The sequence below is a fragment of the Bos javanicus genome, chromosome 14, assembly GCF_032452875.1.
Source record: "Bos javanicus breed banteng chromosome 14, ARS-OSU_banteng_1.0, whole genome shotgun sequence".
NCBI lineage: Eukaryota > Metazoa > Chordata > Mammalia > Artiodactyla > Bovidae > Bos > Bos javanicus.
This window is the reverse complement of record NC_083881.1, coordinates 21,680,067-21,706,920: the sequence shown is the minus strand read 5'-3', so window position 1 is coordinate 21,706,920 and position 26,854 is coordinate 21,680,067. Positions and strand designations below refer to the sequence as shown.

At 42.2% G+C, this 26,854-nt stretch overlaps 1 protein-coding gene across 2 annotated transcripts in view; it reads left to right on the top strand.

Annotated features, from left to right (window-relative positions):
- Window positions 1-26,854, top strand: part of RB1CC1 (RB1 inducible coiled-coil 1) — a 39,956-nt gene that overhangs the window by 2,863 nt on the left and 10,239 nt on the right. Inside the window, exons 2-15 of one of the 2 annotated variants that reach the window (XM_061438741.1) lie at window positions 6,727-6,833; window positions 7,757-7,877; window positions 8,804-8,930; window positions 9,076-9,246; window positions 11,527-11,729; window positions 13,107-13,533; window positions 16,546-16,716; window positions 19,366-19,550; window positions 19,713-19,899; window positions 19,981-20,062; window positions 20,185-20,246; window positions 21,501-21,604; window positions 21,997-22,123; window positions 22,212-24,112. In XM_061438741.1, coding sequence (XP_061294725.1) covers window positions 7,807-7,877; window positions 8,804-8,930; window positions 9,076-9,246; window positions 11,527-11,729; window positions 13,107-13,533; window positions 16,546-16,716; window positions 19,366-19,550; window positions 19,713-19,899; window positions 19,981-20,062; window positions 20,185-20,246; window positions 21,501-21,604; window positions 21,997-22,123; window positions 22,212-24,112 — 3,818 coding nt within the window. In that variant the 5' untranslated portion in view covers window positions 6,727-6,833; window positions 7,757-7,806. Of the gene's footprint in view, window positions 1-6,726; window positions 6,834-7,756; window positions 7,933-8,803; window positions 8,931-9,075; window positions 9,247-11,526; window positions 11,730-13,106; window positions 13,534-16,545; window positions 16,717-19,365; window positions 19,551-19,712; window positions 19,900-19,980; window positions 20,063-20,184; window positions 20,247-21,500; window positions 21,605-21,996; window positions 22,124-22,211; window positions 24,113-26,854 lie in introns of those variants that run through there. The other variant, XM_061438742.1, reaches the window with a different exon arrangement.

The following is a 26,854-nucleotide window of genomic DNA, read 5'->3' as shown; positions in this document are numbered from 1 at the left end:
CTAGGTTATATTTTTCTTTTGTATGCTTCACATAATTGGCTAGTAATCATCAGAATACTGAAATATTAGTCAATCAGTGCAGTTAATATTTCCATGACTGTGTTCTTAACCATTATACTGCAAATTCCAGCAGTGCACATCCTTTTTTGATATTGCTGTGTATTTACATGCTATGAAAGATTAGAAAATCTTGTTGTAGATACTATTGTGTGAGATGTTAGACTTTAAACAAGCAGAATTCACATTTACATTTAAGGACAGTGTCATACCTTGTTTTGTCACTAAGTCGTGACCGACGCCTGCAACCCTGTGGGCTGTAGCCCACCAGGATCTTCTGTCCATATAATTCTCCAGGCAAGAATACTGGAGTGGGTAGCCATGCCTCCTCCGGGAGATCTTGCCGACACAGGGATCAAACCTGGGTCTCCTCCATTGGCAGGCAGATTCTTTACCACTGAGACACCTGGGAAGCTCATATTTGCGATTGTTTTAAAAACTATCTTGCGCAGCCCTGATGTAGCATCTTTTAACAGTTATTCTGAGAATCTATCAGATGACATGCAAATTTTTTAAAAACTTTATTTTTTAAATTGAAAGACAGTTGCTTTACAGAATTTTGTTTTCTGTCAAACATCAACATGAATCAGCCATAGGACATGCAAATTTTCAAATTGCATTAAGGATAAAGTAATAATAATCTTTATTGGGACACATATTTTAGACTGTGTATGTAAAGTCATGTGTTTTACACAGCTTTTATGAATGTCAGGACACCACAGTGTGGAATACGTTTATATGTACTGATATGGAGAGACTCCCATGTTATTATGCTATTCATCTCAAAACAGATTGCATGTATGCATGCTGTTATCTCATTTTTGAGAAACTACTTTGTCCAGGTGTACTTCCTGTATCTGGAGGAAGACCCCAAAGGCCCAGCTCTATCCACACTGTCAGGGGTCTCCCTCTCGCTCCATTCCTGTCCTGCTGTCCTCCCATCAGGTCTGTTTACAGACACCCTGGATCTTTCTGGAAAGGCTCTCTGGGGAGTGTCAGGAAGATGCCTGACCTACTCTTCTTTCCTTCTTTTTTCTTTTCTTGGCAGAGAAAGAGGAGGATCAGATGGGAATAAATCTGATCTGGAGAGGCTGAAGCCCAGTTTCAGTCCTGGATGACCTGGACACTCCCATTTGTGGTGAACACCACTAGTTTCATTGATGCAGCACCCGTGGCCCTCAGGTTCAGTTGCTGAGTTACAGTTTGCAAAATTGCAAATCAGACAGAAGTTTTCCTACTCCTTGTTCTTTCTCTGAAGCTCTTCGTCCGCCTTGTCCAGCATCATCCACATTTCATGTGGCCTGCTAGACCTGAGAGCAACTCGAGGGTCTTTGGACTCCCAACACCTGGCATAGAAGTATTAGTTGCTTAGTTATGTCCAACTCTTTGCGACCTCATGGACTTTAACCCGCCAGGCTCCTCTGTCCATGGGATTCTCCAAGTAAGAATACTGGAGTGGGTAGCCGTTCCCTTCTCCAGGGGATCTTCCCAACCAGGGATCAAACCTGAGTCTTCTGCCTTGCACGCAGATTCTTTTTTACCATCTGAGCCAAAAGGTGTTCAGTAAACGTAGGGTGAATAATGACCAGCAGTGTGCCATTTGGGAGGTCAGTTGTTGTCTGGGGCTTTCCCTTTGTCTCCCCGTGTAAGGAAGCTGCTTCTGAGTTTTGAATGGATCAGACAGGATGACAGTAAGCTAGAGTGACAAACCTGACTGTTGTGGTGGTAAGGCCTCAAAGAACAAATTGCAGATATCCAGTAATAAATGATAGACACTTGTGAATATGGGAGATGCTTTCTTGTTTTTACAAGCATTAAAGTACAATTGTAACACCTGTATCTCTGGGAGTAAATGCATTGGAATCAGTGTTTTTAAAAATACCCCCTCATTTATAGCTTACTGTATCCCAGGACCCAGGAGGAACAGATGTCCTTTCACGATGTGAGATTGTTCTCCCCAAATGAGATCCTTCATATGACTTGACAGCTCCAGAGAGCTCTGTAAGTTCAGAGTCAGAGAGAGAAGGCCGAGGGCCATCTGTGACCAGGGGCGACTTCTAAAAGGGCTGATGGACCCAGAAGGGCTTTCTGACCACGCTTGAATGAGTAACTGTCAAATGAGCAGAAATGGCAAGTATGGGAAGACTGTATAAAGTGAGAGGATGGGTTTCATGTAGGGAAATAGCTGGAGATACTTTTGGAAAGGCAAACGGGTTGATTATTAAGTTCTGAAATGTTGGTAAAGTTATGGTTGTCACCATTTTTAGAGTTGTTATTATATTCCTTGCACCGTGTGGTAATGTGAGATGCATTATTGCTGTCCTTCTCTGCAGAGGTATTATTTCAGTTCTTGATGTGCAGAGGTCATCTGAGTCTCCGTGGGAGAGTCGCATTCAAATACAGGTGACTCGCCATTTCAGTGCTCATCTAGCCTTAAGCCAGAGTTGGTGGTTTCTCTTTAAAGGGGCTGGCAGACGATGGAGTTCAAGGCGACTGTGTACCGAGTGGGTCCTGTCCTGAGGTCAGCGGGGCAGTGGCTGTGAAGAAACAGATGACAGGTTTGTGGCCTGCGGTGGCCACAGTGAGGCTCCAGGGGGGCGGAGCGTCTGGTGCTTGTAAGTGGTGGGCGTGTTCAGGAAGGGCTGGAGCAGGATAGAGGAGAGTTTCCAGTCTCTAAAATAAGGATTATGTCATTGGAAAATCAGGGGTTGGATTATATAGGAAAAAAGGGATAGGATGCAGACAGAAATAACTGACGTCTTGGGTAGCAACAGAGCGATAGTTTTGTTCACAGAGGAAGTTAGGGAACAGTTTTAAAGGGAAAGTACCAAATTGAAGTGTAGACCTGCTGAGTTTGAGAGACAGTGTGATTTCTGGTTGGAGATAAGTGCAGTGGCTGAGCACCAGTCCTGAGCTGAGGGCAGAGATCTGGGAGGGTTCATGTGGCGGTCATCTTGCCTTTGGTTGGCATAGCCCTTCTCTGCATGTGTACATTCTCTGTGTTCTCACAGCCCTGTGACTTGGGAAGTCTCCTGCTTTGTTGTATCAGAATAATTTAGGTTAGTTGAGGTCCATCAGTCACACAGTCAGTAGTAGGGACAGGACTTGAATATAGGTCTTCTGACGCAGGATCCACCTTCTTTTCACAGTGCTCTCCTCCCTCTTATGTGTGTATCTAGGGAAGTGTGTGGAGTGAGGGGGTAGTTCTTACTGGGAGCCTGATGGGGGCCAGCCTAGGACCAGCAGGTGAGGAGCCTTGTCCATCCCTTAGCTGCACCAGCTGAGATGGTGGGTTTTCAGGTCCTTTATTTCTTTGTAACTGTGTGATGTTCTTTTTTTCTTTTTCACAAATGGAAACAAGTATTTTTAACCCCCAATTGTAATTTTTAAAGAGACCGAAGTCCAGCATCCAGAGAGAGCCTTTTTAAAAAAATTGACGTTACATTGTTCCAGACTTTTTAATGCTTGTGTCTTCGTATACATCCCTCAGTATTAGTTAATAAACTAAAACCCACAAATAGAATCACATGGTACATTCTGTAGCTGAATGACGATAAATACGTCACTTATCTATATGTATGGATTTAATGAACATTTTAAACACATTTAAAACACAATAAAACGTGGGTGGGCCACACATCCCCACCAGGAGGAGGTAAGACTGTCCCTCCTGACCCCAGAGAGGACCCCCAGAGCCCTGCACCTGGAGCACTCCAGACTCCCTGCCATGCAAATCTTCCTTTGTCTGCTTTTACCTTTAACGTGTATCCTTTCACTATAATAAAACGGTAATCCAAAGTACAGCACTTTCCTGAACTCTGTGAGCTTAGGTGACGCCTCAATTTGTAGTCCGCTGGTCTGAAGTCAGGGTGATCCTGGGCACCACCAGACTTGTGGCTGGGATCCCAGGTGGAGAGTGGTCTTGTGGAGCTTGGTGCCTCTAAATCTGGGTTTGACTGAAACCACTGCACACTCGTATGTGGAGTGCATTTTGGGCGTCAGTAATGCTGTTTATGAAGTATCTGTAATAATGTGGAGAGACAGTTATTAGTGGACAAGTAATTGATGAGTCAGGATGTACTGGATGATGCTCTAGTACGAAATCCTCACGTAGAGTTTTTGTGATTGTTCAGTTTTTCTCTCACACCACAAGCCCTCCAGGGTGGGCAGGAGTCTGCACTGACATTACTCACCCAGGACCGGCTCTGCCACTTGGGAGCTCCTGACGGTCAGCTATCACTTCAGTCTGCTGGCTTCTTGCCCTTCATTCATTAAAAGATTTGGTTCTGATCTGCAGTGGGACAGGAACACGTCTCAGTGTTAGTGTAGAGCCATTGGGGTGCATTTGGAAAGTAACTGCGTGCCCCATAATCAGTAGTGGGGTGATTGTAGGTGAAGTGGAGCCTTACTTATCCTTGGTGGAGATGACAACGTTGAAAACCTTAGAGATTTTCCTTTGGGAACAAGCCGAGAAATCCTGTGGTCAGTGTTACTCATGTGACTTCTCCGCAGTCTTCACAGGCATATGGGATAATTCTTCGCTAGTGTGGGATTATTCATTCATTTTATTGAGAAAGTATTTTAGAGCTGGTTTCCAGGAATGCAGTATGCTTGCTTTAAAGAAGCTTGTTATTCAGGAGAGGTGAGAACTGTGTGCAGAAACATCCCAGTAGCTGCAGCAGAGAAGCACACGTGGATATAAAGTCAGCACAGCGAATGGCAGGATTGTGTGATTAACTCCATGAAAGAGAATGTGTGTGTGTGTGTGTGTGTGTTGGAGCGGCGGGGGCGGGGGGGGTTGCAGTAGATCATGGTGGGTGATGATCACAGTGGGCAGAGGAAGGAGGGTCCAGGCTGGGGAAGAGCCTCAGAGACTTGAAGTAGCTCATTTTGTTCAGAGAGCTAAGCCGTATGGTGTTAGGGAGTGAAACCTGGGGAGGGCAGGAGAGGAAGAAGCCGTACAGTGTCTGCCGTTTTACTGCACTGTCTGGGCTTGGATCCTGTGATATTACTGAAGCCCTGATTTCTTAGTTTCCTTATCTGTGAGGTGAGAATGATGATAGTATCCCTCTTAAAGGGTTCTGTGTGTGTGTGAGTATTAGTTGCTCAATCATGTCTGACTCTTTGCAACCCCATGGACTGTAGCCCATCAGGCTCCTCTCTCCATGGGATTCTCCAGGCAAGAATACTGGAGCAGGCTACCATACCCTGTCTCCAGGGGAATCTTCCTGACCCAGGGATCGAACCCAGGTCTCCTGCATTAACGGGCAGATTCTTTACCATCTGAGCCGCCGGGGAAGCTCAGCTTAAAGGATTCATGTGAGGATCAAATGAAACATTTCATTTAGTGAAGCGTTTATTAGAACAGTGACCTAGAGCATAGTAAATACTTATGAATGGTGGCTGCTGCTATGAAGGTCATCCTGATGGTGGTTGGTGTTCAGGAGCGGAACCATCTTACACACACACCACCACCCCCATCCTCCCTGAGGACAGTGGGAGAATGCTGAGGGAGGTGAGGGGTCGAGGATGCAGGGAGCAGGTTGAGAGACTGTGGAGATCAGAGACAAGTGAGGGTTTGATGAACACAGGAGCCTCAGGAGTCAAAGTCGGTGGTCAGTAGGCAATAAGAATACTATTAACTGGATTGTTACTGCTGTTAACCTACCTGTGAGGAAGACAGAGGGGTCTGTAAGACAGCAAGTGAGAGAGGGGGTTTGTTGGTTCCATCAGTAAAGAGAGGTTTTAGGTTTTAGGTGGCGGAGCAGATGGGGGTTGGGTTATATAGAGAACGCCTAGGGAGGCATGCCGGCAGGTTTGGTCATCAGCAGTGGTGCCACGGGAGGTGGTGGGGTCCCAGCCAGACACTGGGGAGGAGGCCCAGGAGGAGGAGGAGCAGCCGCCCAGCAAGGGTGCTTCCTATCTGTCCAGCGATTTGATGGTCTCTACTCACTGTGTTCCCGCGGTGCCCCTGCGATGCTGGTACTGTATGTGAGAAGTACACAGTCCTAGCTGTTGGAAACACACAGACATATTATTTCACATTTGCTGGGTGCTCTGTCTCAGTAGACTCGGTGATGGTCTCTGGCAGGAGTGGAGTCTTGTCTGAGGTTCAGCAGGAATTGCCATGCTTGTCAAGAACCAGCTCCTTGCAGGTTCTTGAACGGAGGCTTCTTGCTGGCTCTGGCTTCCATTTCTTGCCACGTGGGCCTCTCCATATGACAGCATGTCCTGTGAAGCTGGTGGGCGGGAACAGTCACCCGGCAAGGTAGAGGTTAAGTTGAGGAAGTGCTATCGTGTAAATGACCTCCTGTTACCCTGGCTGAGTTTCAGTGGTTCTGACAGATCCCAGGCCCTGCCCATGTCCAAGGGGCTGGCTTTGAGGCTTGGGGCTATGATACCCTTTTATTCCTGTTTTACAGAAGAAACTGTAAGTATTAAATATACAAGTAATGGGGACCATTGTGTATTAAAGACAAAAGGGACTGTAGGCTTCGACAGTGTTGGGGAGCTCTCTGGGGACTTTGATATCTTTTTAATGGGATGGTCTAGGTTAAGGTCATGTGCTTGTGGTTCAGTGAAGAAGAGTAGAGACCAGTCTTTTGGAAGAGCATGCTGTTGTTATTGTTGAATTATTTCTCTCTATAATCAGAAATTTTTCTTTTCTAGTTTAACCAGTAATGCCATTCAGTTGCCAATATCAAGCAAAGCAAACATAAGCCACTTGTAATCTGCTTCTTAAGAACAGTGGTAGTCCTTTTTAACAGTGCCTGCCGGTGAGTCACAGTTCCTGCCTTTATAACGGAGTTTTGATGTAATGCATTTAAAATAGTGATTTTGGAAACGTTAATTTTAAAGCCCTGCTTCCTTTCTTTTCCCTTCTTCCCTCATAATTCTACTCTAAGCTCATGTGGAAAGAGCATAAAGAAAGATAGCTACTAGTTTCTGAAAATTTAGTTTTTGTCATCTTTCATCACTTACATTGATCTTGGGGGTTTTTACCTCTGGTTGTTAAAAAATAAAATACTAGCTCTTGACATCTGCCCCTTTATTCATAGATGAGGAAGCTTTATTTATATGTAGGATTTTGACTTGGATAATTGGGTAATGGCAGAGTTGTTTTAAATATTCAGATATCCTATGCACTTTCTGCTGTTCCACAAAGTGATGAGCTCTTACGGCCAGAGTTTCTTGTGTGGAGTGTTTCTAGCTCAGCGTGGAGGTGGAACTTGGATTAACCAAGTCTGTCCCTCCTGTTGCAAGTGGTGGCTCTTAATTGCTGTTAGTAAGTTTAAAACTATTTTTTTGTTGTTGCTGTTGTTCCAAGGAAAAAGTGGGGGGAAGTTTTGGAGTTAGAAAAATGTTTGACGACATTTTTAATTTTTATTCTTAATGTTGTGTGGTACATGAGAACAGTGTGAAATATACACCTAACTGTTCTAACTCCTGGCCTCTTTCTTCCTGAAATCAATTATTTTTTTTTCATGATAGAAGTTATACTTCTCATTAGCCTCATTACTGTTCATTATTATTTTTTAAGCACCAGGTTTACTGAATTGTCCAGTTAGCCATGTTAGACATCAAATCCTGTTATTTTTTTGTTGCTTGTGTATTATAACTGTGCTCTGTCTTATGGGAACATAACCACATTTATACATGTGTTTGTAAATTGATGACTTCTCTTGTCTGTTTCTTTCAGTAACCGTATCAGAGTGTGAGGTGTAAGCTTACAGAATCCAGGAAACCATCATGAAGTTGTATGTATTTCTGGTGAACACTGGAACCACCCTGACATTTGACACTGAACTTACAGTGCAAACGTGAGCTGTGTTTTCCTTGATTCTCATCAGTTTTGCATTTTGTACATGTAGAAAGGTGAAGATTTTATTTTGAGAATACTGTTCCTTTGTTAAATAAGAGTGGCAATATGGAAAGTCTTAAATCATTGTTCACATGTACAATTGTCATCTTCCTCTAAAATGTTAACATTAAAATTTGTTAAGTTGTGCTTTGTTGTTTGTGTGACTATTTTCACAGTAAACAAACTGATTTCAAACCAAAGCAGTCTAATAGTTTTCATAGCTGATTGTCCTCCTGAATTTCACAGTGCACTGCTGAGGGTATTGTTGCTAGCTGTATAAACCAGCATATTCCAGTCCTATGGTTTTTCATCATTGTTTTTATTATTTTAATGAATAAAGCCAGTAGTGTTTGTTTTGTTAATGATAGAGTAAAATTGGGGATAAACCTTATCTTTTTTAATGGATGAAATTACTTTTTGAGAGTTCTGTTTTTTATAAAATATGATTTGACTTGTAATTGAATGGTTTTTTGACAGATGAGAAAATGGGAGTTTTCACATGGTATCCACTTAATGTGTTTTATGTAACTGGATATATATTAAAATCTCTATCACATGAGGATTTTAACAAATGCTAGTATAAGCAGCTTTGCTACTTATGTAAAGATCACAGAAATAAATATTTCTGCTGGCTGCACTTCATAGGTTCAGTGTTAGATGTGACACGGGTGGTTTACTAACCTTGTAGTTATGTATGATTGGCTTGTTGATTGTGGAATCCAGTTGCAGAAACAATAAGCTTATATATTTTACTACCGTTTGGGGGGAAACTTTTTAATTGAAGTTCATTTGTCAGATATTTTTACACAGAGTGACTTTGATAATGAGAAAGGCCATCCTCAGGCAAATGTAAATAACGGATTTTGCCCCCCTCCCTCTCTGAAGTGTGGCTGACCTGAAGCATGCGATCCACAGCAAGTACAAGATCGCCATTCAGCACCAGGTGCTGGTGGTCAACGGGGGCGAGTGCATGGCTGCCGACCGCAGGGTGTGCACCTACAGCGCTGGGACGGTAGGTGCCCGACCTCCTCCATGCGGGCGGGCTCCAGCTCTCTGGCAGCTGGGAACTGGGGTCTGACTCCTACAGAGGGCAGTGTGCATATTCTGTGTCTGTAACAGTTTACTTCGGTTCTTCTTTTTGTTTTTTACTTCTCTAGGACACAAATCCAATTTTTCTTTTTAACAAGGAAATGATCTTGTCTGAGCGTCTACCTGCTATTCCTAAAACTACCTTTTCAACAGAAAATGACATGGAAATAAAAGTTGAAGAGTCCCTTATGATGCCTGCCGTTTTTCACACTGTTGCTTCAAGGACACAACTTGCAGTGGTAATTGTAATATTATTTATACTTAGTACAGTTTAAAATTTAAAACTGGTGTATTTAACAAAACAATGATTGGTAATGTTTTTGTGGACAATTAGGCAACAGCAAGTGATCTAAAAAACTGATTACTTGTAAAAGCATTCAAATCTAAATAGCATAGCAGTCTAAATTATAGAAGAAGCATGCCCAAAACATGAAAAATAGCAAACTTTTTAAAAAGATACTTTTGTGATGACTCTGTCTGATTTATAATTTCAGGTGCACACTTTGTTAGTCATTCTACAGTTCCAGGACCTTAGCGCAGAACAACTATCTGAAACATGTTTTTACCATCTTTCTTAGAGGATGATATGCAGATGATAATTTTAGAACATTGCTTGGATCAGTGAAGTTCCTGTGTTCAGGTAGACAGACACAGGCAGGGAGCTTAAGGAGCTCTTAGAGTGTGGTTCTTTCTTGTATCCATGGTCAGGTCCTGGAGGAGAACCCAGTTTCTTCCTGATACATACTCGTATTGCTGCTTGCAAACCCTATGGGTTGTTTCCCAGTCATTTGGTTTTGTTTTTGTTTATTTGTGTTTGTTTTTGACTTGCTAGTACTTTGCTGTAATACTAGCTGTAAGCTATCAGCAGGGGGACACATTTTGCTTTCAGACATAAAAAAGGTCTTAGAATCAACCCAAAGTATTTACCTTTTATGAAGATAAACTAGTAAAATATTAAACTACTAATAAGTATGAATACTTGCTTTCTAAAATATATTTCTTAGCAGTCTGTTTTAATGCAGTACATGCATTTGTGAAACTGGCTCATTCACATGAGATGCAACATAAAAAAGAGAACCTCATCTCTCATCTTTATGAAATATGTTTAATAAACATAAAAGGGTCTGGAAATGATTTTTAGAAGGCACCATTATTTTTAAAAAGGCAAATCTGTCAACTGAATTTATTTACTAAAGTTCTTTAGATATGTTTTCTGATTATTGGTCTACAAATAAATAAAGATAGGTTATACAGTTGCATGCCATTTAAAAACATCCATTTTAGGTGATTGCATATTTGGTAAATTTGAGAGAATTTAATAAAAATCCATCAGCAGGAATTGTAAGGTTGATTGGAGTATGTGATAAAAATGTGTAGACATTATTCATATTTCCCTTATTGGTTCTCCTTTAGAATAGAAATGGGAAATATATTGCATTTTCAATAACAGTATCAACAAAAGCCTATACAATTCTAGAACATAAAACATTATAAACAAATGGAAAGATGTTCTTGATCATATTCTAATCACAGTGTTCACTAGCTTAATTAGTTAATTGCTGTGATGAAGCATTTTTGCTTCTGGGGAATGAGAGTTTGGGGGGTTTTATTTGTTTTGCTTGGAAAGATCACTGTCCAGGTATAGGTAAGAAAATAAGGAGAAATAAGAATGGGAAGTGGAGGGAAGAAAGTACCTCAGGTTGTAGCATTCCCCCAAAAGCTGCTATACGAAACCAAGACTGTGACCTGCGGCTCAGACTGTCCACTGCATCAGCAATTAGAGACTTGTGTTTTGGGCCATTCTGTGGGATCTTAGTTGGTTACCCAGGGATGGAACCTGGGCTCCCAACAGTGAGAGCCTATACTCCTCATCCCCGGACCGCCAGGCTCTGTCTTCTAACCATCCAGAGCGCCATCTCCAGAGTCACATTTCCCAGTTACTTGTGTGACCTTAGACTTTTGTCTTTACTGTTAGTAAAATTAATAATAGAGTTTTGTTTATTAACATACATATTTGAAAATGCATGTATCACAATTAGATATTCATTGTCATCGTATTTTCACAAAGTGAACAGATTTTAAAATATGGCATCAGCCACAGCCGTCCCTTGTGTTCCCTTGCTTTCAGTCCCCATTTTTCTCTTCCGTGAAGTTGATCAGTGTCCTGACTCCTTTTGTGACTGACCTGAGTCAGTGCAATGTTCCTGAGACTCGGTTGTGTAGTTGCAGGTTTGTATTAACTGCCATGTAGTATTCCCTTGTGTGAATTCACAGTTTTATTTTTGATGGTTATTGTTGCCTGACTCTGCACGGATCTCCAGCCCCTTATCCTCCCCCAGGTGTGAGTTCCTCCTTATTACCATGGCAGCAGGCAGGAGCCATAACCTGGAACAGTCCAGAACAGTGCTCCCTTTGACATGAGTTCAGAGCACATTCATGCATGCACTTAAGTACACATGTGCAGACGTGTGCATAGGCATTACCTTCTCTTACCATTTATTTCTTCTTTTCCAACATAGGAAATGTATGAAGTTGCCAAGAAACTCTGCTCTTTCTGTGAAGGTCTGGTCCATGATGAACATCTTCAGCACCAAGGCTGGGCTGCAATTATGGCCAATCTGGAAGATTGCTCAAATTCCTACCAAAAGCTGCTTTTCAAATTTGAAAGTATTTATTCAAATTATCTGCAATCCGTAGAAGACATCAAATTAAAACTTACTCAGTATGTTTGCCATTAAAATGGATAATAACATGTTTGTTTAAAATACCTTTGCCGTTCATCAGTACTTTTAGTAATGGTCACTTCATTTCTAGTAGGCCACATATTTATTATAATTGAGGTTTATTTTTTTGAGACTTTTATAATGACTTTCATGGAGTGTAAAATTTGTAAAACTATGGTTAGTTTTATCTTCCACATATTATATAGATTTACCACATTTTGTTTTCTTGTATTTTCTTTATGTAAAAGACTCTATACTTTGAAATTATTTATAAACCCAAGAATCTTTGTTTCTTGCCTTGCTACCAATAAAGTGAGGCAAAATGCAAATGAAAAGTTTTCAAATGGTAGTCAAAGAAAATTTTTTTTTTAATATTGCCATATGATATAGGCTTGCTAAGATGGAAAAGAGCCATTGTGTTCTAGTTTTCATTTAGATTCTTTTTTTTTTTTAGTTCTTTGCATGTAAGCATCTGATACCCATTGGTTCTTTTTTAAAAGGGCTACAATGAATGTAAAAAATATGGCAATAATTCTGCACAAATGTGGCCCTTTGTTGTGTGTGTACATGTATGCTTTCAGTGTCTTGTATTCATTTTTTGTTTGTTTTTTCTTAAATTTTTTATTAGAGTTGGAGGGAAGTAGCACGTTCTTTTTTGAAATCAAGTGGGCCTTATTAATTCAGGTTTCTGTATTCTGAATATTTAGGAACATTTTGGTTTTGAGATGACAGTGGGACACATCCTGGGAAGGAAGAGAGTGATTAAGACTGGGAAGAGCTTTTAAAAGTTTTTGTAATAACCTTTCCCAGTAAAACTGTTCAGGGGTACAAGGCAGGAGCTAGTCATCTCGCATGTTAATGTAGGAGCATGAATGATTTTATATATATTTTTATAGACGTTAAATTGTCAAGATTTCATCTTTCCTTCATGTTTTTTGACAACATATATCTATCTGCCTGTCTGTGTATTTTCAGGGTGTGATAAACCCAAGAGTTAACCTTAATCTCTAATAAAACTGTTAATTTTATCCTCTGCTTTCATTATATCTAAAATCTTTGATTAGCTTAGAGACAAAACATTAAACTTTAAGAGACTGCTATGGTAAATCTTTTTTATAAGTTTGAATTTTTTATACCTTTAGTTAAAAACTGAGTGTCCATATGTATAGTGTGGACTTGGTACCTTTACTTTAGAGGGTCTCAGTGTGTAAAGGTACTCTCCTCTCTGCTTTCTTTAACGGACACCTCGTGGACTGCTCAGATGCATGTAGCCTAAGAGAGAGGGGGTGAGATTTTGTGATAACCTCTTCCTTTCAAAATGCTAACCTCTAACTTGAGCAGTCCGTGATTTACTGACAGGTCTTTTGTACTTTAAGTTTAGGAACTGCGGTTTCAGTCATGGCCAAGATTCCACTGTTGGAGTGCCTCACCAGACACAGTTACAGGGAATGTCTGGGGAGAGTGGATTCCTTGCCTGAACGCGAAGGCTCAGAAAAGTCTGAGACAAAGACCTCCACTGAACTGGTGCTCTCTCCTGATACGCCTGCAGCAACGAGCAAACCCTCGTTCACCTCATTTCACATGTCCGTGGAGCACGTAGCCTCAGACGCCGCAGATGCTGAAAGTGGAAAAGATGTGAGGGAGCCTTGTCCAAGCCCTGCCCAGCAGGACGCAGCTGCAATAGAGGCTAAAGAGGGGGACCTGCCTTTCTTTAATGTTTCTCTGTTGGACTGGATCAACGTGCAGGACAGGCCTAATGATGTCGAGTCCTTGGTCAGGAAGTGCTTTGATTCCATGAGCAGGGTGAGGAGTCTTAGTCTGATCTTTCTTGTGTCACTGTGTTGTTTTCGCCAATTGAAGTTACATTGCCTACACTAAGTATTTCCTGTACAGTAATGGGAGAAAGGGTGCCTTGAGCCTTGGAGTGAAACTTTATAACCACGTGTAGGAAGGACCTTGGACAAACCAAATCATTTAACGGGTAATGTAACCATACTTAGGAAACTGACAGCAAATTTGGGAAGATTACTAGAGGTAATACAGGTAAAATCTCTATGCAGGGCTGAGCCTTGAAGTGTCCATTCCAATGGGGATGGTTTGGGTGGTGGTGGTGGTACTTAGAATTTTTTTCTTCATGGTCCTGTAGTATCACTTGGACTTTTTAATAGCTCCTGTAATTTGTCTCTGCAGCTATGCTGTAGATATAATTTTGCTTATATCTTTAACAGTTAAATTGTTTTACTCTGAAAATGATTTACATTCAGTGAAGTACACAAGTCTTGAGTGGTTAGGAACCAGCTTCCAGAGGAGGACAACATTGAACCTTTCTGCCTCCCAGAAAACCCTGTGGGCCTCTTTCTAATCGGGTCCCCACCCTGCCTTCGCAACTGGCCTCTGATGTTTGAAAGAAGTGATTTTAGATTCACCTGAGATAAAAGTCAGAACTTAGACATTGTTTTTTAGTCGTATTTTGTAATCATAGTGACTTGTGCTTAGGGTTATGCTCTCCCCAAGTACACTTATAAAAGCTTTTAAACTTGGGGCATAAATCTGGAATAAAGCTCTTCAGACCTGATCAGTAAGTGGTAGAAAATCTTGGCTGCCTGAGAGGAAGTTGGTGGGGCACGTGTGTCAATGAGACAGACCAGATGAAACAGTGTGAAGGTGAACTTCTCAGTTGGTTGGACAGAGGCTTGGTCTGTGGTTGGCTGTTGGGAGAAAGGCCACACGGGTCTGGGTGCCTGGAAACAGCAGCGTTCTGTTCTTGCTGAAGGCGGAGTGCAGTCTGAGTCGCCATTCTCTCAGTACCCGCATCCTTGATGACATCCTGTGGGCGTGGCTTTCATTTTGGCCGTTCATTATTTGTTGTCAAAGAAATCTTCAGTTAAGACATTTGCCTGGGTAGAGAAGTGTGGAATATATTATGCAAAGATTACTGCCAGAAATGAATGAAAGCTAGTGTTCTCTTCAAACTATTGACGTTTTAATAGCCTGAAAATTATGTTTATGGAAAATCAGTCATGTGCTTGTGATAGAGTGAGTGAAGTGTCATTTTTTGTAGTTTTACATCATTCAGAGAACAGGCCTCTAGGCCATGGGGAACCTCTTTTTAAAGGGCTTACAGATGGCTGTGTGTTTGCATGTTTGAATGAAATCTAGCAAAGCCTCAAGTTTTATTCACTTTATATGACAAGGGAGAAGAAACAGTAGTCCTTGTCTGGCTTGATGAAAATTCATATTCATTTACACCTACAGAATTGAGTGAGTCTCAAGACACTTTTCCATGTTCGTCTGTATAGTTGTGTTGTTCTCTCAGTGAGTTAGGAAATACAGGAACATCATAACAGCATATGGTCCGGAGTTTTTTTCTTCCTTAAGTCACTGCTGTTTTGTGTGTCGTAATTTTGCCCAAGATGAAATCTGTTTTAGTCATCTTCTATAGCCTTTTGTCACCCTAATAATTTATAGCTAGTCAGTACTTTGGAAATTGTGCACTGGACTCACCATGAAAATAGAAAATGTTCACATATGCACACATTTTAGTTAGCTGTCATACAAGGCAGGTGCCTCCCGTGTTTGGCTTTTGACGTCTGCATGATCTTAGAAGTGCAGCTGAATTCTCGGTAACTGTGGAATAGTTCATTTTTAATTGCTTACATGTGTTGTCAGCGTGCTGAACACTGTACCAAAAATAAATAATTTATGGTCCCTCAGCTGGTAGTGTTCTGGGAAGATGTGTTTGACGGGACTGCTCACAGTAAGCAGAGGTGTGCTTCAGTAGCTGGTAGGTCAGTCAGCATGAACAGAGACCTAGCTGGAGAAACTCAGGATTCATTCATCTGCAGTTCTGTGTCTCTGGGCAGAAGGAAGTTGTTTAGGAACTTGAGCAGAGGACAGCTCTAATGAGCCAGTGATCGTGGCTGATGTCCACGTGGAGATGGTAGCAGACAGGCAGAAACATGAACTGGACACTGGTGGGAAGATAAAGGGTTGAAAAGGTTGGGAGTTAACTTATTCTGGTTACAGCCACTGCTGAAACCCTGTGAGAAGCAGTAGAAATGTGCCACAGCACAGAACCCCCTGGGATCGCCTGTTTATGGAGGAGGCAGAAGAGGAGCAGGGTCCCGGAGAAGGTGGTCTCCAGTGGGCCACGTGTGAGCCCTGAGAGCAGCCAGTGCAGGGCCGTCTACATGGAAGACACCAGTGTGCAGTGTTATTCCAAGGCGAGAGGAGCAGATGGAGAGAAGTGTTTGGGTTCCTTCAATTACATAAATTCCAGGAAACTTGCAGAATTAAAGTCCAGCAACAGGGGAGATTACACAGCAAGAAAGTATAGGTGATGAAACAGATTGCTGGAGGAGTACAACCTGAAAATAAAGATATTGCCAAGGGGAGGGAGGTTTGAAGATGTTGATATGTTTTAGGGGGGAGGTTGGATTGATTAGACAGGAAATGACCAAAGAATATGTTTTTGTTACTAATTTTGCCCTACTGCATAAGATCTTGAAAATAGCATTTTCGGTGGGCTGTTGAGAATTGAATGAATTGTGGCTTGAGTTGAAAGGTGTATGCCTGGAACTAGATTGCTTAAGTATCCCAACATAATCAGTAATAATTGTGGTTTTATAACATTGTAATTACCCTGTTCTTAACCTTATGAAAATATAATCTTGATTTCTCATGTTTCTACTTTTCTATAATTTTTACTATCACTGTTTTTTTTTTTTTTTTTGAAGTTGTAGATCAAAATAGTGTGAAATGTATTTTAAGCTCTTGGCTGAAAATTTCATTCATACATATTTCCATGTCACTCAGCTTGATCCCCGGATCATTCGACCCTTTATGGCCGAATGCCGTCAGACTATTGCCAATCTCGATAATCAGAACATGAAAGCCATCAAGGGCCTGGAGGACCGGCTGTACGCCCTGGACCAGATGATTGCCAGCTGCGGCCGACTGGTCAATGAGCAGAAAGAACTCGCTCAGGTGCTTACTGCAGACCTCTCTCGGGAAAGGGGATTTGTGGTTTCTAGACTAGTCTTTTATATGCACTGTTCGTTTGCTGTGCCCTGTGTTTCCACGTCACCCGTGAGTAGTGTTAACTGTGGTATTACTGGTTCTGGTAGGACAGGAGGAGGCCGGTTCCTCATGTTCAGAGGTTTGAGCTAAGGCTGCACTGGGCGGTAGGGAGCCCTGCACATGCCCACAGCCCCTGTCCGTGATCCCTGAGCACCTCCTGCTCCCGCCTCAGGAAAATGGGGAGCCTTAGGAGGTCTAGTTCAATGCCGTGTTCCAAGAAATCAGGTAAAGAATCCTCCTGCAATGTGGGAGATCGATCCCTGCGTTGGAAAGATCCCCTGGAGAAGGGAAAGGCTACTCACTCCAGTATTCTGGCCTGGAGAATTCCATGGACTGTATAGTCCATGGGGGTCGCAAAGAGTTGGACACGATGGAGCTACTTTCATTTCCAAGAACTCTGGTACCAGATTAGATTTATAACCATGAGAAGGTGGTGGGATTGTGGAGAGTGACTGACCTGGAAGTTTTCTCCATGTGGTGATGTTCTGTAAGTTTTCAACATGTTTGAAATATTTATAATGTTTTTATAGTTTACAGACTGAATTCATCTTGTAACTACCAGATTCTCTTTTCCTTTCCTTTAATTTTGGATCCAGCCTCCTTAACTGATTTCTCCATCTTGTGTTTGCACTGAGTGGGTCCCCACCCGACGGCACCCCCACCCTGTGCGGTGCTGAGTATTGATAGATGTTATACTGGCCATCCTTGGTTAATTCCTGATCTGTGGGAAATGGTTGACATTTCACCATTACAATGTTTGTAGTAGGTTGGTTTTTTTTTTTTTCCCCTTGTTTTATTAGAAAGTCTTATAAGGTTAAGGAAGGTACAATCTATTTCTAATCTTGACCATCCTTGGATTCTTGGAATACATCATAATATAGTCTTTTTAATGTATTAGCAGTCTTCCCTTTAAATGACACATTTATCTTTGATATATTAAAGTCTATCATACATTAAAAATGGGCTTCCCTGGTGGCTCAGCTAGTACAGAATCTGTCTGTAATGTGGAAGACCTGGGTTAGATCCCTGGGTTGGGAGTATCCCCTGGAGAAGGGAAAGGCTACCCACTGCAGTATTCTGGCCTGGAGAATCCCCATGGAGCTTGACAGGCTACAGTCCATGGGGTCTCAGAGTCAGATATGACTGAGCAACTTACACTACTTTTCTACAGTAAAGTATTCTTTAGTGTTTTCTAGCTTGTGGTAAATTCAGGTTTTGTCACTGGAAAATCCTTTGTTTCTCAAGGATATTTTCTCTTGATAGGGAATTCTAGGCTGTTAGTAATTCACTTGTAGCCGTTTGCCTTTGGTTTGGGTTTTAGCAGTTTGTGACGTGGCGAGTTGTGGCTTTCTTTGTATTTCTCCTGCGTTGAGCTTGCACTCCATGGATTGTGGATTGATGCAGTATTTTCCTTGGATTCAGTAAAAAGCATTGAAAACCTCTTAAGATTTTATCAAAGGAGATTAAAGCAGTAAGTTTGTTTTTTTTTTTAACTAAATTACAGAAAAAGCATCATGCAACATATTGGAAGAAAAATAACATATAACATTATTATTATTAAAATTGTCTTATTTTCAGATATTGAACCGTCTTGACTTTAACAAATCATTTAAACCTAAATTTACCTTCATGATGTTTAGAAAAACATCAAATAGTAAAGAGAGAGAACTACAGAAAGAAGCTACGTGTGCTATCCTAGCCTGAGCCGTACAAATGCGATTGTGTACGGCGGCAGGTGTGATAGTAACATGGATGTGCATACCCCAAAACTTCCTTAGCATGTTAACTTTTCAGTAAATAGAGCAAGAAGAAAGCTGTCACTATACTGACTCATCAAGATGTCTTTAGACTTATTTTTTTTAATTGTTTGCTGTTGGATTTGACACGTGTGTCTGAATTAATCTACAGCCTAAGCACAATCCTTACCTAACAAAAAGATGCAAGGCTCCCTTGTGGAAATAAATAAGGATAGCTGAGAAAAGAGTCTAATCATTATTTTTCCTACAAAATAATACTGTGGAAATCATTGTTCTGAAGACATGCACACAGGTCAGTGGAATAAGGTACAACAGCCCAGGATTACTGGAGTGGGGAATGGCTTTTCAGTGAGTGATGTAGTCAACATCAAAGATTGTTACTTTATTGGGAGAAGTGTATACTGTTGAGTATCACTGATTAGATTAAATCTATTGTAAAGTCAGTGGCCCTGTGTGACTTCCTTGCACTCTGACTGCACAGCGGCCTAGCAGGGGTTTACAGTCACACAGGTTCTGGTTCTCATCTGCCTGCTGTGTCCTTGGACAGGTTACTTTATCTTCCTGGATCTCTCTCTTTTTTTTTTTAAAGCATGAAAATTGAACAGAATTAGATAAGCATAAATTTCTTAAAAACTGAATCTTTTGCTATGGACCCATCTACTACATTCGGAAAAGTAGGAGATTTTAAAATCTTATTTGAGAGGAGAACAGTTTGTGTCTAATATGAAGCTGTTCCTCTTAAACGAATGTTCATGTTTTTAATGAAAGTTTATATCCTTTAAAATGTTTTCTCTCAAAGGGATTTTTAGCTAATCAGATGAGAGCTGAAAACTTGAAGGATGCATCTGTGCTACCTGATTTGTGTCTGAGTCATGCAAATCAGTTGATGATTATGTTGCAAAACCATAGAAAGCTGTTGGACATTAAACAGAAGTGCACCACTGCCAAACAGGAGCTCGCAAATAACCTTCATGTCAGACTCAAGTAAGTCGTTCTCAGGCAGCTGGTTTGGGGTGTTGAGAGTTGATGCTTTGTATTTCTCCCAAGTGATGGTGTGATTTTATTACCATACTGACTCTTTGTCAGTTGACGACCATGGGCATGGATGGTTTTTCAGAGTCTCTGCATCTCGATTTCATTCTGCAGGTGGTGTTGCTTTGTGATGCTCCACGCAGATCAGGATGGAGAGAAGTTGCAGGCTTTGCTCCGCCTGGTTATCGAGCTCTTAGAAAGAGTCAAGATCGTAGAAGCTCTGAGCACAGTTCCTCAGATGTACTGCTTAGCTGTTGTTGAGGTTGTCAGGAGAAAAATGTTCATAAAACACTACAGGGAGGTACGCAGGCTGAGCTGTGTTTACTGTGTCTGGGCCTCAGTGAGTTGGTGCTGATGCTAATACGTGCTCTCCTTTCCTCAGTGGGCCGGTGCTTTAGTCAAGGACGGAAAGCAATTGTATGAGGCTGAGAAGTCAAAAAGGGAATCCTTTGGGAAATTATTTAGTAAGTGTTCTTTATTAATAACTTAACATTTTTTAAGAAAAAGTGCTGGTTTTATTTTGTAGTTATGAGTACATCATGCAGCTGAAGTTGTAGAGTAACTGCATGTTAATCTCTTTACACAGGGAAGTCTTTTCTAAGAAATCGTCTGTTCAGGGGATTGGACTCCTGGCCCCCATCCTTTTGTGTACGTATTTATTTTCTAACTTGACTAAGTCCTGTGTGTTCAGACCTTTATTTCAGAAGTGGAGATACTTATCAGAAACAGATTTTTAATCAAAATTACGGTGTTTTTGACTCTAAGATTAATTCATAGTTTTTGGTCCGGAGTTTTTTCTGCTCAGAACGGTGACGTCGTAGGACACTGTTGAGATGGGTGGGAACGGAGTCTCTTCCCCTCACTGGATCTGTCTCCCTCCTCCTCTCCTTCCCGCCCTCCCCTCCCCCTCCTCCTTCTCTTTCTTTCATTCATGTTGGACAATCCCCAATCAGGTCATCTTCATCGAAGCCATGAAATACAAGGTCCCTGTATTTCTAAACCAGAATGGGACCACTAGTTTTATTATATGAAAAAAAACCAAAAAATGATTCCGTGGTCAAATAAGTTTTAGAAGTGCTGTCTGTTTGTTTTCTCCTCACACACGTTTTCTCTTCACACACGCTGTTTCACGGTCACACGTGTTTCGTGCTACAGGATTCCTTAGGGCTATAGACGTTGTGTTTTTGTGTGTCTGCAAACAGGCAGGGTTTCCTACACACACGCCTTTACTGGGGAACCCTGCATAAGTCATGACTAAGGCCATGGCCTTGTCTTAAAAGCTGCATTTCTCAGCAATAATAAAAAGAATGGTAGGTGATGTTTGTTTTTTTTTTAAGAAGCTGCAATTGACTAAGATTTCATACTTTGGAAAATGTAATGAAAAGTTGGAGTCAAGGGTATGGAAGGAAGTTTTATGTTAGAAAGAAAGTCTTTGCTGCCTTAAAACAGCACCACACACCAGTGGTGACAAAAGTAGATGGAGGGCCAGGGTGGGCCTCGGACTGTGCTGACCGAGCAGTCGGGCACGTGGAAATTTGGGACCAGCCTGTGTGGTAGCGAGACAGATGGGTTCCTTTAATGTAGGTTGGGAACAGCAGTGTTCCTGTGAAAAGATGCTGAGAGCAGAGAAGAGAGGGAGCAAGCCCGGCATCCCTGTTGTTTCAGACTCGGGAGATGGTCTTCTCATTGAGCAGTCCTTCATTTGTAGTTGATTATCTTACTCTGTTTCTATGGGATGAGTAGATCACTTGAAGCATTTTTAATTACTTATTGTATTGAATTATATAGTAAGAAATACAGTATTTATAACAAGAAATATAGTAAGTATAGTCAATATATAGTAAGAAATCATATACAAAATTATCCTGTATATTTTTTGGTAATTTTTTTTTTTATATATAGACACAGAAGCCTCGAAAGTTTGACTGTGAACTTCCAGATATTTCATTAAAAGATTTACAGTTTCTGCAATCATTTTGTCCTTCTGAAGTTCAGCCATTCCTCAGGTAAATGCCTGTAGTTCCCACTTTGGGATGTTCTTGCTGCCCTGGGTGGTGGGAAGAGCACCAGTGCTTGCAGGGTACTCCAGAACAGGAGGATTTCATGATAGTCTGGTTCTTCCATGGCTGCTTTGGGAAGCTTGCGGGGAATATAAAAATGATTAGAAAATAAAGATCAGAAAATGAAGATGATAAAGTAGAAGAAAAGTAATGCCTTACATGAAATTAGTTTTTTCTGATAGTAATCTGTGTTGTTGCATGGTATGTGTTAGTCTTCTTCAGCTTGTTTGGTATTGATTGATAGAGAATCATTTTGGGCACAGATTACAATGTTTGGTTGTAGTTATCCCTTTCTCATTAAGAAATTAGAAGTCTAATTTGGTTGCGCTCTGTTTCAGGGTTCCCTTACTTTGTGACTTTGAACCTCTCCACCAGCATGTACTTGCTCTGCATAATTTGGTAAAAGCAGCACAAAGTTTGGATGAAATGTCACAGACCATTACAGACCTGCTGAGTGAACAAAAGGCAAATCCAGTTCTTTGCAGTGGTTCGCCCCGTTAGCATGCATGCCTGTGGTGTTGCAGCTCGGTCAGCCTGTCCCTCTCTCTTCCAGGCCTCTGCGAGTCAGACGTCCCCGCAGTCGGCTTCCTCGCCCCGGCTGGAAAGCGCGACAGGAATCACAACCACTACCTCACCCAGGACACCGCCTCCACTCGCCGTGCAGGATCCCCTGTGTCCTGCAGTCTGCCCCTTAGAGGAGCTGTCACCAGACAGCATTGATGCCCACACGTTCGACTTTGAGACTATCCCCCATCCAAATATAGAGCATACTCTCCACCAGGCCTCCTTAGACTTGGATTCACTAGCAGAAAGTCCTGAGTCGGACTTTATGTCTGCGGTGAACGAGTTTGTCATAGAGGAGCAGCTATCGTCTCCAAACCCCATCAGTGACCCGCAGAGCCCAGAGATGATGGTGGAGTCCCTCTACTCCTCTGTCATCAACGCCATTGACAGCAGGCGGATGCAGGACACCAGTGCCCCTGGTCAGGAGGACCCGGGCGACCGCGCGTCCCTCAGTGTCCAGCTGGGGAGGTGCCGCGCGTCCGCCCACGACTCGCACCTCAGCATTCAGACCCTGAAGGAGGACTTCTGCCACTTCCGGACGTTCGTGCAGAAGGAACAGTGCGACTTTGCCAATTCCTTGCAGTGTACAGCAGTAGAAATAAGAAGCATTATCGACAAAGTAAAGCACTCTTTGGAAATAACACTATATGAAAAACATCAAAAAGAACTAGAGTCTTTAAAAAGCGAGTACGAGGGCAGGCTCGCTACCCTGGTGAAGGAGAGTGAAGAGAACAAGAGCAAGATCACCAAGCTGCGGGGGGACCTGGTATGCCTGGAGGAGGTGCTGCAGAATAAGGATAATGAGTTTGCTCTGGTCAAGCATGAGAAGGAAGCTGTCATCTGCCTGCAGAAAGAGAAGGACCAGAAGCTGCTCGAGATGGAGTGCACAGTGCACGCCCAGCACTGTGAGATGGAAGCACTTCGGCAGTCGCGTGAGGTTGCCCTGGAGGACTTGAGGAAGCTCCACATGGAGAATGACGAGAAGCTCCAGCTACTGCGGGCAGAGCTCCAGCGCCTGGAGCAGAGTCATCTGAAGGAGCTGGAGGACACACTGCAGGTCCGTCACACACAGGAGTTGGAGAAGGCCATGAACGAGCACAGGCTCTGCTTGGAGAAACTAGAGATGGAAAACCAGCAGAGGATCGAGCAGATCCAAGATTCTCATGCTGCAGTCATCCAGGAGAAGGAGCAGCAGCTCCAGGAGTTAAAGCTCAAGGTTTCAGATTTGTCGGACATGAGATGTAAGTTAGAGGTGGAGCTGGCTCTGAAGGAAGCAGAAACTGATGAGATAAAAATGTTGCTGGAAGAAAGCAGAACCCAGGAGAAGAAGACCTTGCAGTCTCTCTTCGAAAAAGAGACTGAACAGTTGAGAGCAGAGATCAGTAAACTAAACCAAAAGATTCACGACAATAATGAAAATTATCAGGTGGGCTTGGCAGAGCTGAGAACTTTAATGACAGTTGAAAAAGATCAGTGCATTTCCGAGTTAATTAGTAGACACGAAGAAGAATCTGATAGGCTTACAACTGATTTAAACAAAATGACATCATTGTATCAGCAAGCATTTGAAATAGAAAAAGGCCTGAAAGAAGAATTAGCTGAACTGCAGAGTAAATTGGACTCAGAATTGAGTGCTCTTGAAAAACAAAAAGATGAGAAAATCTCCCAGCAAGAGGATATGTACAAAGCTATTATCCAGAAGCTAGAGAAAGACAAAGAGGAATTTGTCATGAGACAGGAACAGGACCGAGAACAGCTAGTTCAGAGGCTTAATTGTGAAAAAGAAGCTGCTATTGAGACTGCCAGAAAAGAAATGCACTTGGAAAGAGAAGCTGTTGAGAAAGAGTTGTTAGAGAAAGTTAAACATCTTGAGAGTCAATTAGCAAAAAGGTAAGAAAGAACTTCAGTCTGTAATCATAAAATTAAAGTCTGGTGATTCAAATTTTAATTGTGTTTGTAATCACAGTACCTTAATTTCCTCATTTACCTCAGGTAAAAGTAACCATTGAGATATTTGTGAAGTAAAAATGTCCTTTTTAAAATAGTCCATGTTACTTAAAAACATTTGAAAGAAATAACAGACTGTAAATCCACTGGGATGGCCTCTAAAAATGGATTCGTATTTTGGATTTCAAGACAAATAAGTTTTGAAAATTTCAAATGTTTTCAGGATCGTTTTCCCCCTTTTTTAACATATAAATTTCCTTTCGGTTTATTTGTAGTTTGTTCCCTGAATTCTTCATTTGAAAGTTACTGATTTTCATTCTTTTAAAATCATGTACAATGTATAAAAGAGCAGCAGTTAGTAACGTTTAGGACTCCAGCTTCCTGGTTGTTATTTTCTGATATTACAATCTCAGTTATTTCCTCTGTGATTCAAAAGATAATGTTAAATTCTGGGTTTTATACAGTGGTGGGTTTTTTTGCTTTTTTATTATTGTTGTTGTCTGATGTTACTGCCTTTGATCGGAGAAAATGGACTTTGGTATTCCTACTTATTAAAATTTATTGAGGGGGTTTGTGGCCTAATAAACAATTTCTAGAGCATCATTAGTTGGTTCTATCATTAATTCTTCCAAGAGAGTATCTGTATAGGTGTATGTGCTTTATGTAATTTAACCTCCAGCTGCTGCTTATCACTTTTACCCAGCCTCTTGTGATTGACTATCTGCTGTATACTGTTCATAACCTGGCGCACAATTGAACCTCCAAGTCTGTTTTGAAAACAGAATGTTTTCTGGAGGGATTGGAGGCTCTTAGAGGAACTGGACCTCTGAGTGTCCTTAGAGCCTGGGGGATGCAGAGGTCGAGGCAGTCACTGCAGAAGGCCAGGTAGGCCGGCGGCACCAGGGTCCTCCAGGGGCCAGTGATGGGTATGGTGCACAGTGTTCGGTCAGAGATTGTGGTCCTTGCGGGGTCCTGCCCAGACATTGCACCCCCTCTCATCCTACCCCTTCTCATCGTGCTTTGGAGCCCTCTGAGAATCCTCTGGACACCGGGCCCTCCTGCAGCATCCTTCCTGCAGGCTCGCCGTGGCTGCCGTGGGGGAATGGAAGCCCCTCCGTACCTGCCCAGTGCTGTCAGGACTCGTGTGGACCACACCTTGTGTCCACTGTGTCACCTGAGTGTCCTAGCTCCAGGAGTGAGGCTGTGTCCACTCTATGGTAACTGAGGAGACCATGGCAGGGGTCAAGTCTCCACAGACCAGGTACAAAAGCCTAAAGCGAGGTTCCCTGCTTCAGAATCCGAAGGGCCTTAACCATGGTTCTCCCGTAGGACTTGCCAAAGCTCCATTCAGTGTCCATTTTGGTAGAGCAGCTGCATGGGTTCACGGTGGGGGGTGGGGGTGGGGTAGGGTAGGCGGGGAGTGCTCCCACAGCAGGGGCTGCACAGGTATTCGGTGGAGTAGCTGGAGCAGCAACTCAGATATGCTCTGTCCTGCCTCTGGGTCTCAGAAATCCTGACCCTCACCTTGGACAGGCTGTCCCGTGTGCCTGAACTGCTGTACACTTAGAAATCTTGTTGTACTGACAGACAAGCTGTGGGTTATCATGGCTCATGCCCCTGATAGCTCACCCACTGTGTCTTGCCCTGATAGCTCAAGTAGTTGCTAATTCCTTTTTTTTTTTTTTAATTTTAAAAATAAATTTATTTTTGGTCATGCCAGCACATGTGAGATCTTAGTTCTCTAATCAAGGATCAAACCTATGCTCCCTACTTTGGAAGCATGGCGTTTTAACCACTGGATTGCCAGGGACTTACTTTGTTTTTAACTTTAAAAAATGTATTTCATTGACACAAGTATAATCTGAAGCCCCATGGCTCAGACCGTAAAGGATCTGCCTACAGTAACGGGAAGATCCCCTGGAGAAGGGATTGGCTACCCACTCTAGTATTCTTGCCTGGAGAATTCCATGGATAGAGGAGCCTGGCAGGCTGCAGTCCATGGAGTCACAAAGAGTCGGACACAGTTAGCATTTTAATAGTTGATGTACATTGTTATCCTAATTTCTGCTGTGTGGCAAAGTGATGCAGTTAAACATATGTATATTCTTCTCCATTAAGGCATTTCCCAGGATATTGAATAGAGTTCCCTGTACAACAGGACCTTATTGCTTCTTCATCTTGTATATTACAGTAGTCCAGTTAGACTTTTGTGACCTGCTGCCCCCTCGCCTGTAACCTCATTCTCTTCCCTCTGCCCTGCCTACTTGCCTGGAACTTGGCTTTTTGTTTTCCCCACAGTAGTTGGCTTACCCTGTAACTGTAGGGGGTACTTCTTCAAGGCGTGTCACTTAAACCTGCACAAAGTAGACTTTAGGCAGACAGTATGAAGAGTTGCTCACATGTAAGCCCTGCGTTCGGCTTATTTTATCCTAAGTCCGTTTTCTTAGTGAGCAAAGTCCCTGGCTTCATCCTGGTTCCTCAGTGACCTTGAAATGACACTGCCTGTGATTTTTAATCCCCCCCTCCCCAGCCCCAAAGGAGAAACATTGAAAAACATTGAAGTGTCCTTTTAAATTGAATAAATGTACATTTAAAACCCTTCACTGACTTGGTTGCTCAGATAGTGTGGGAATGTTTACAGTCTTTCTCCTGAGCTGGGGATATTTTAACACCTTGGATGAGATT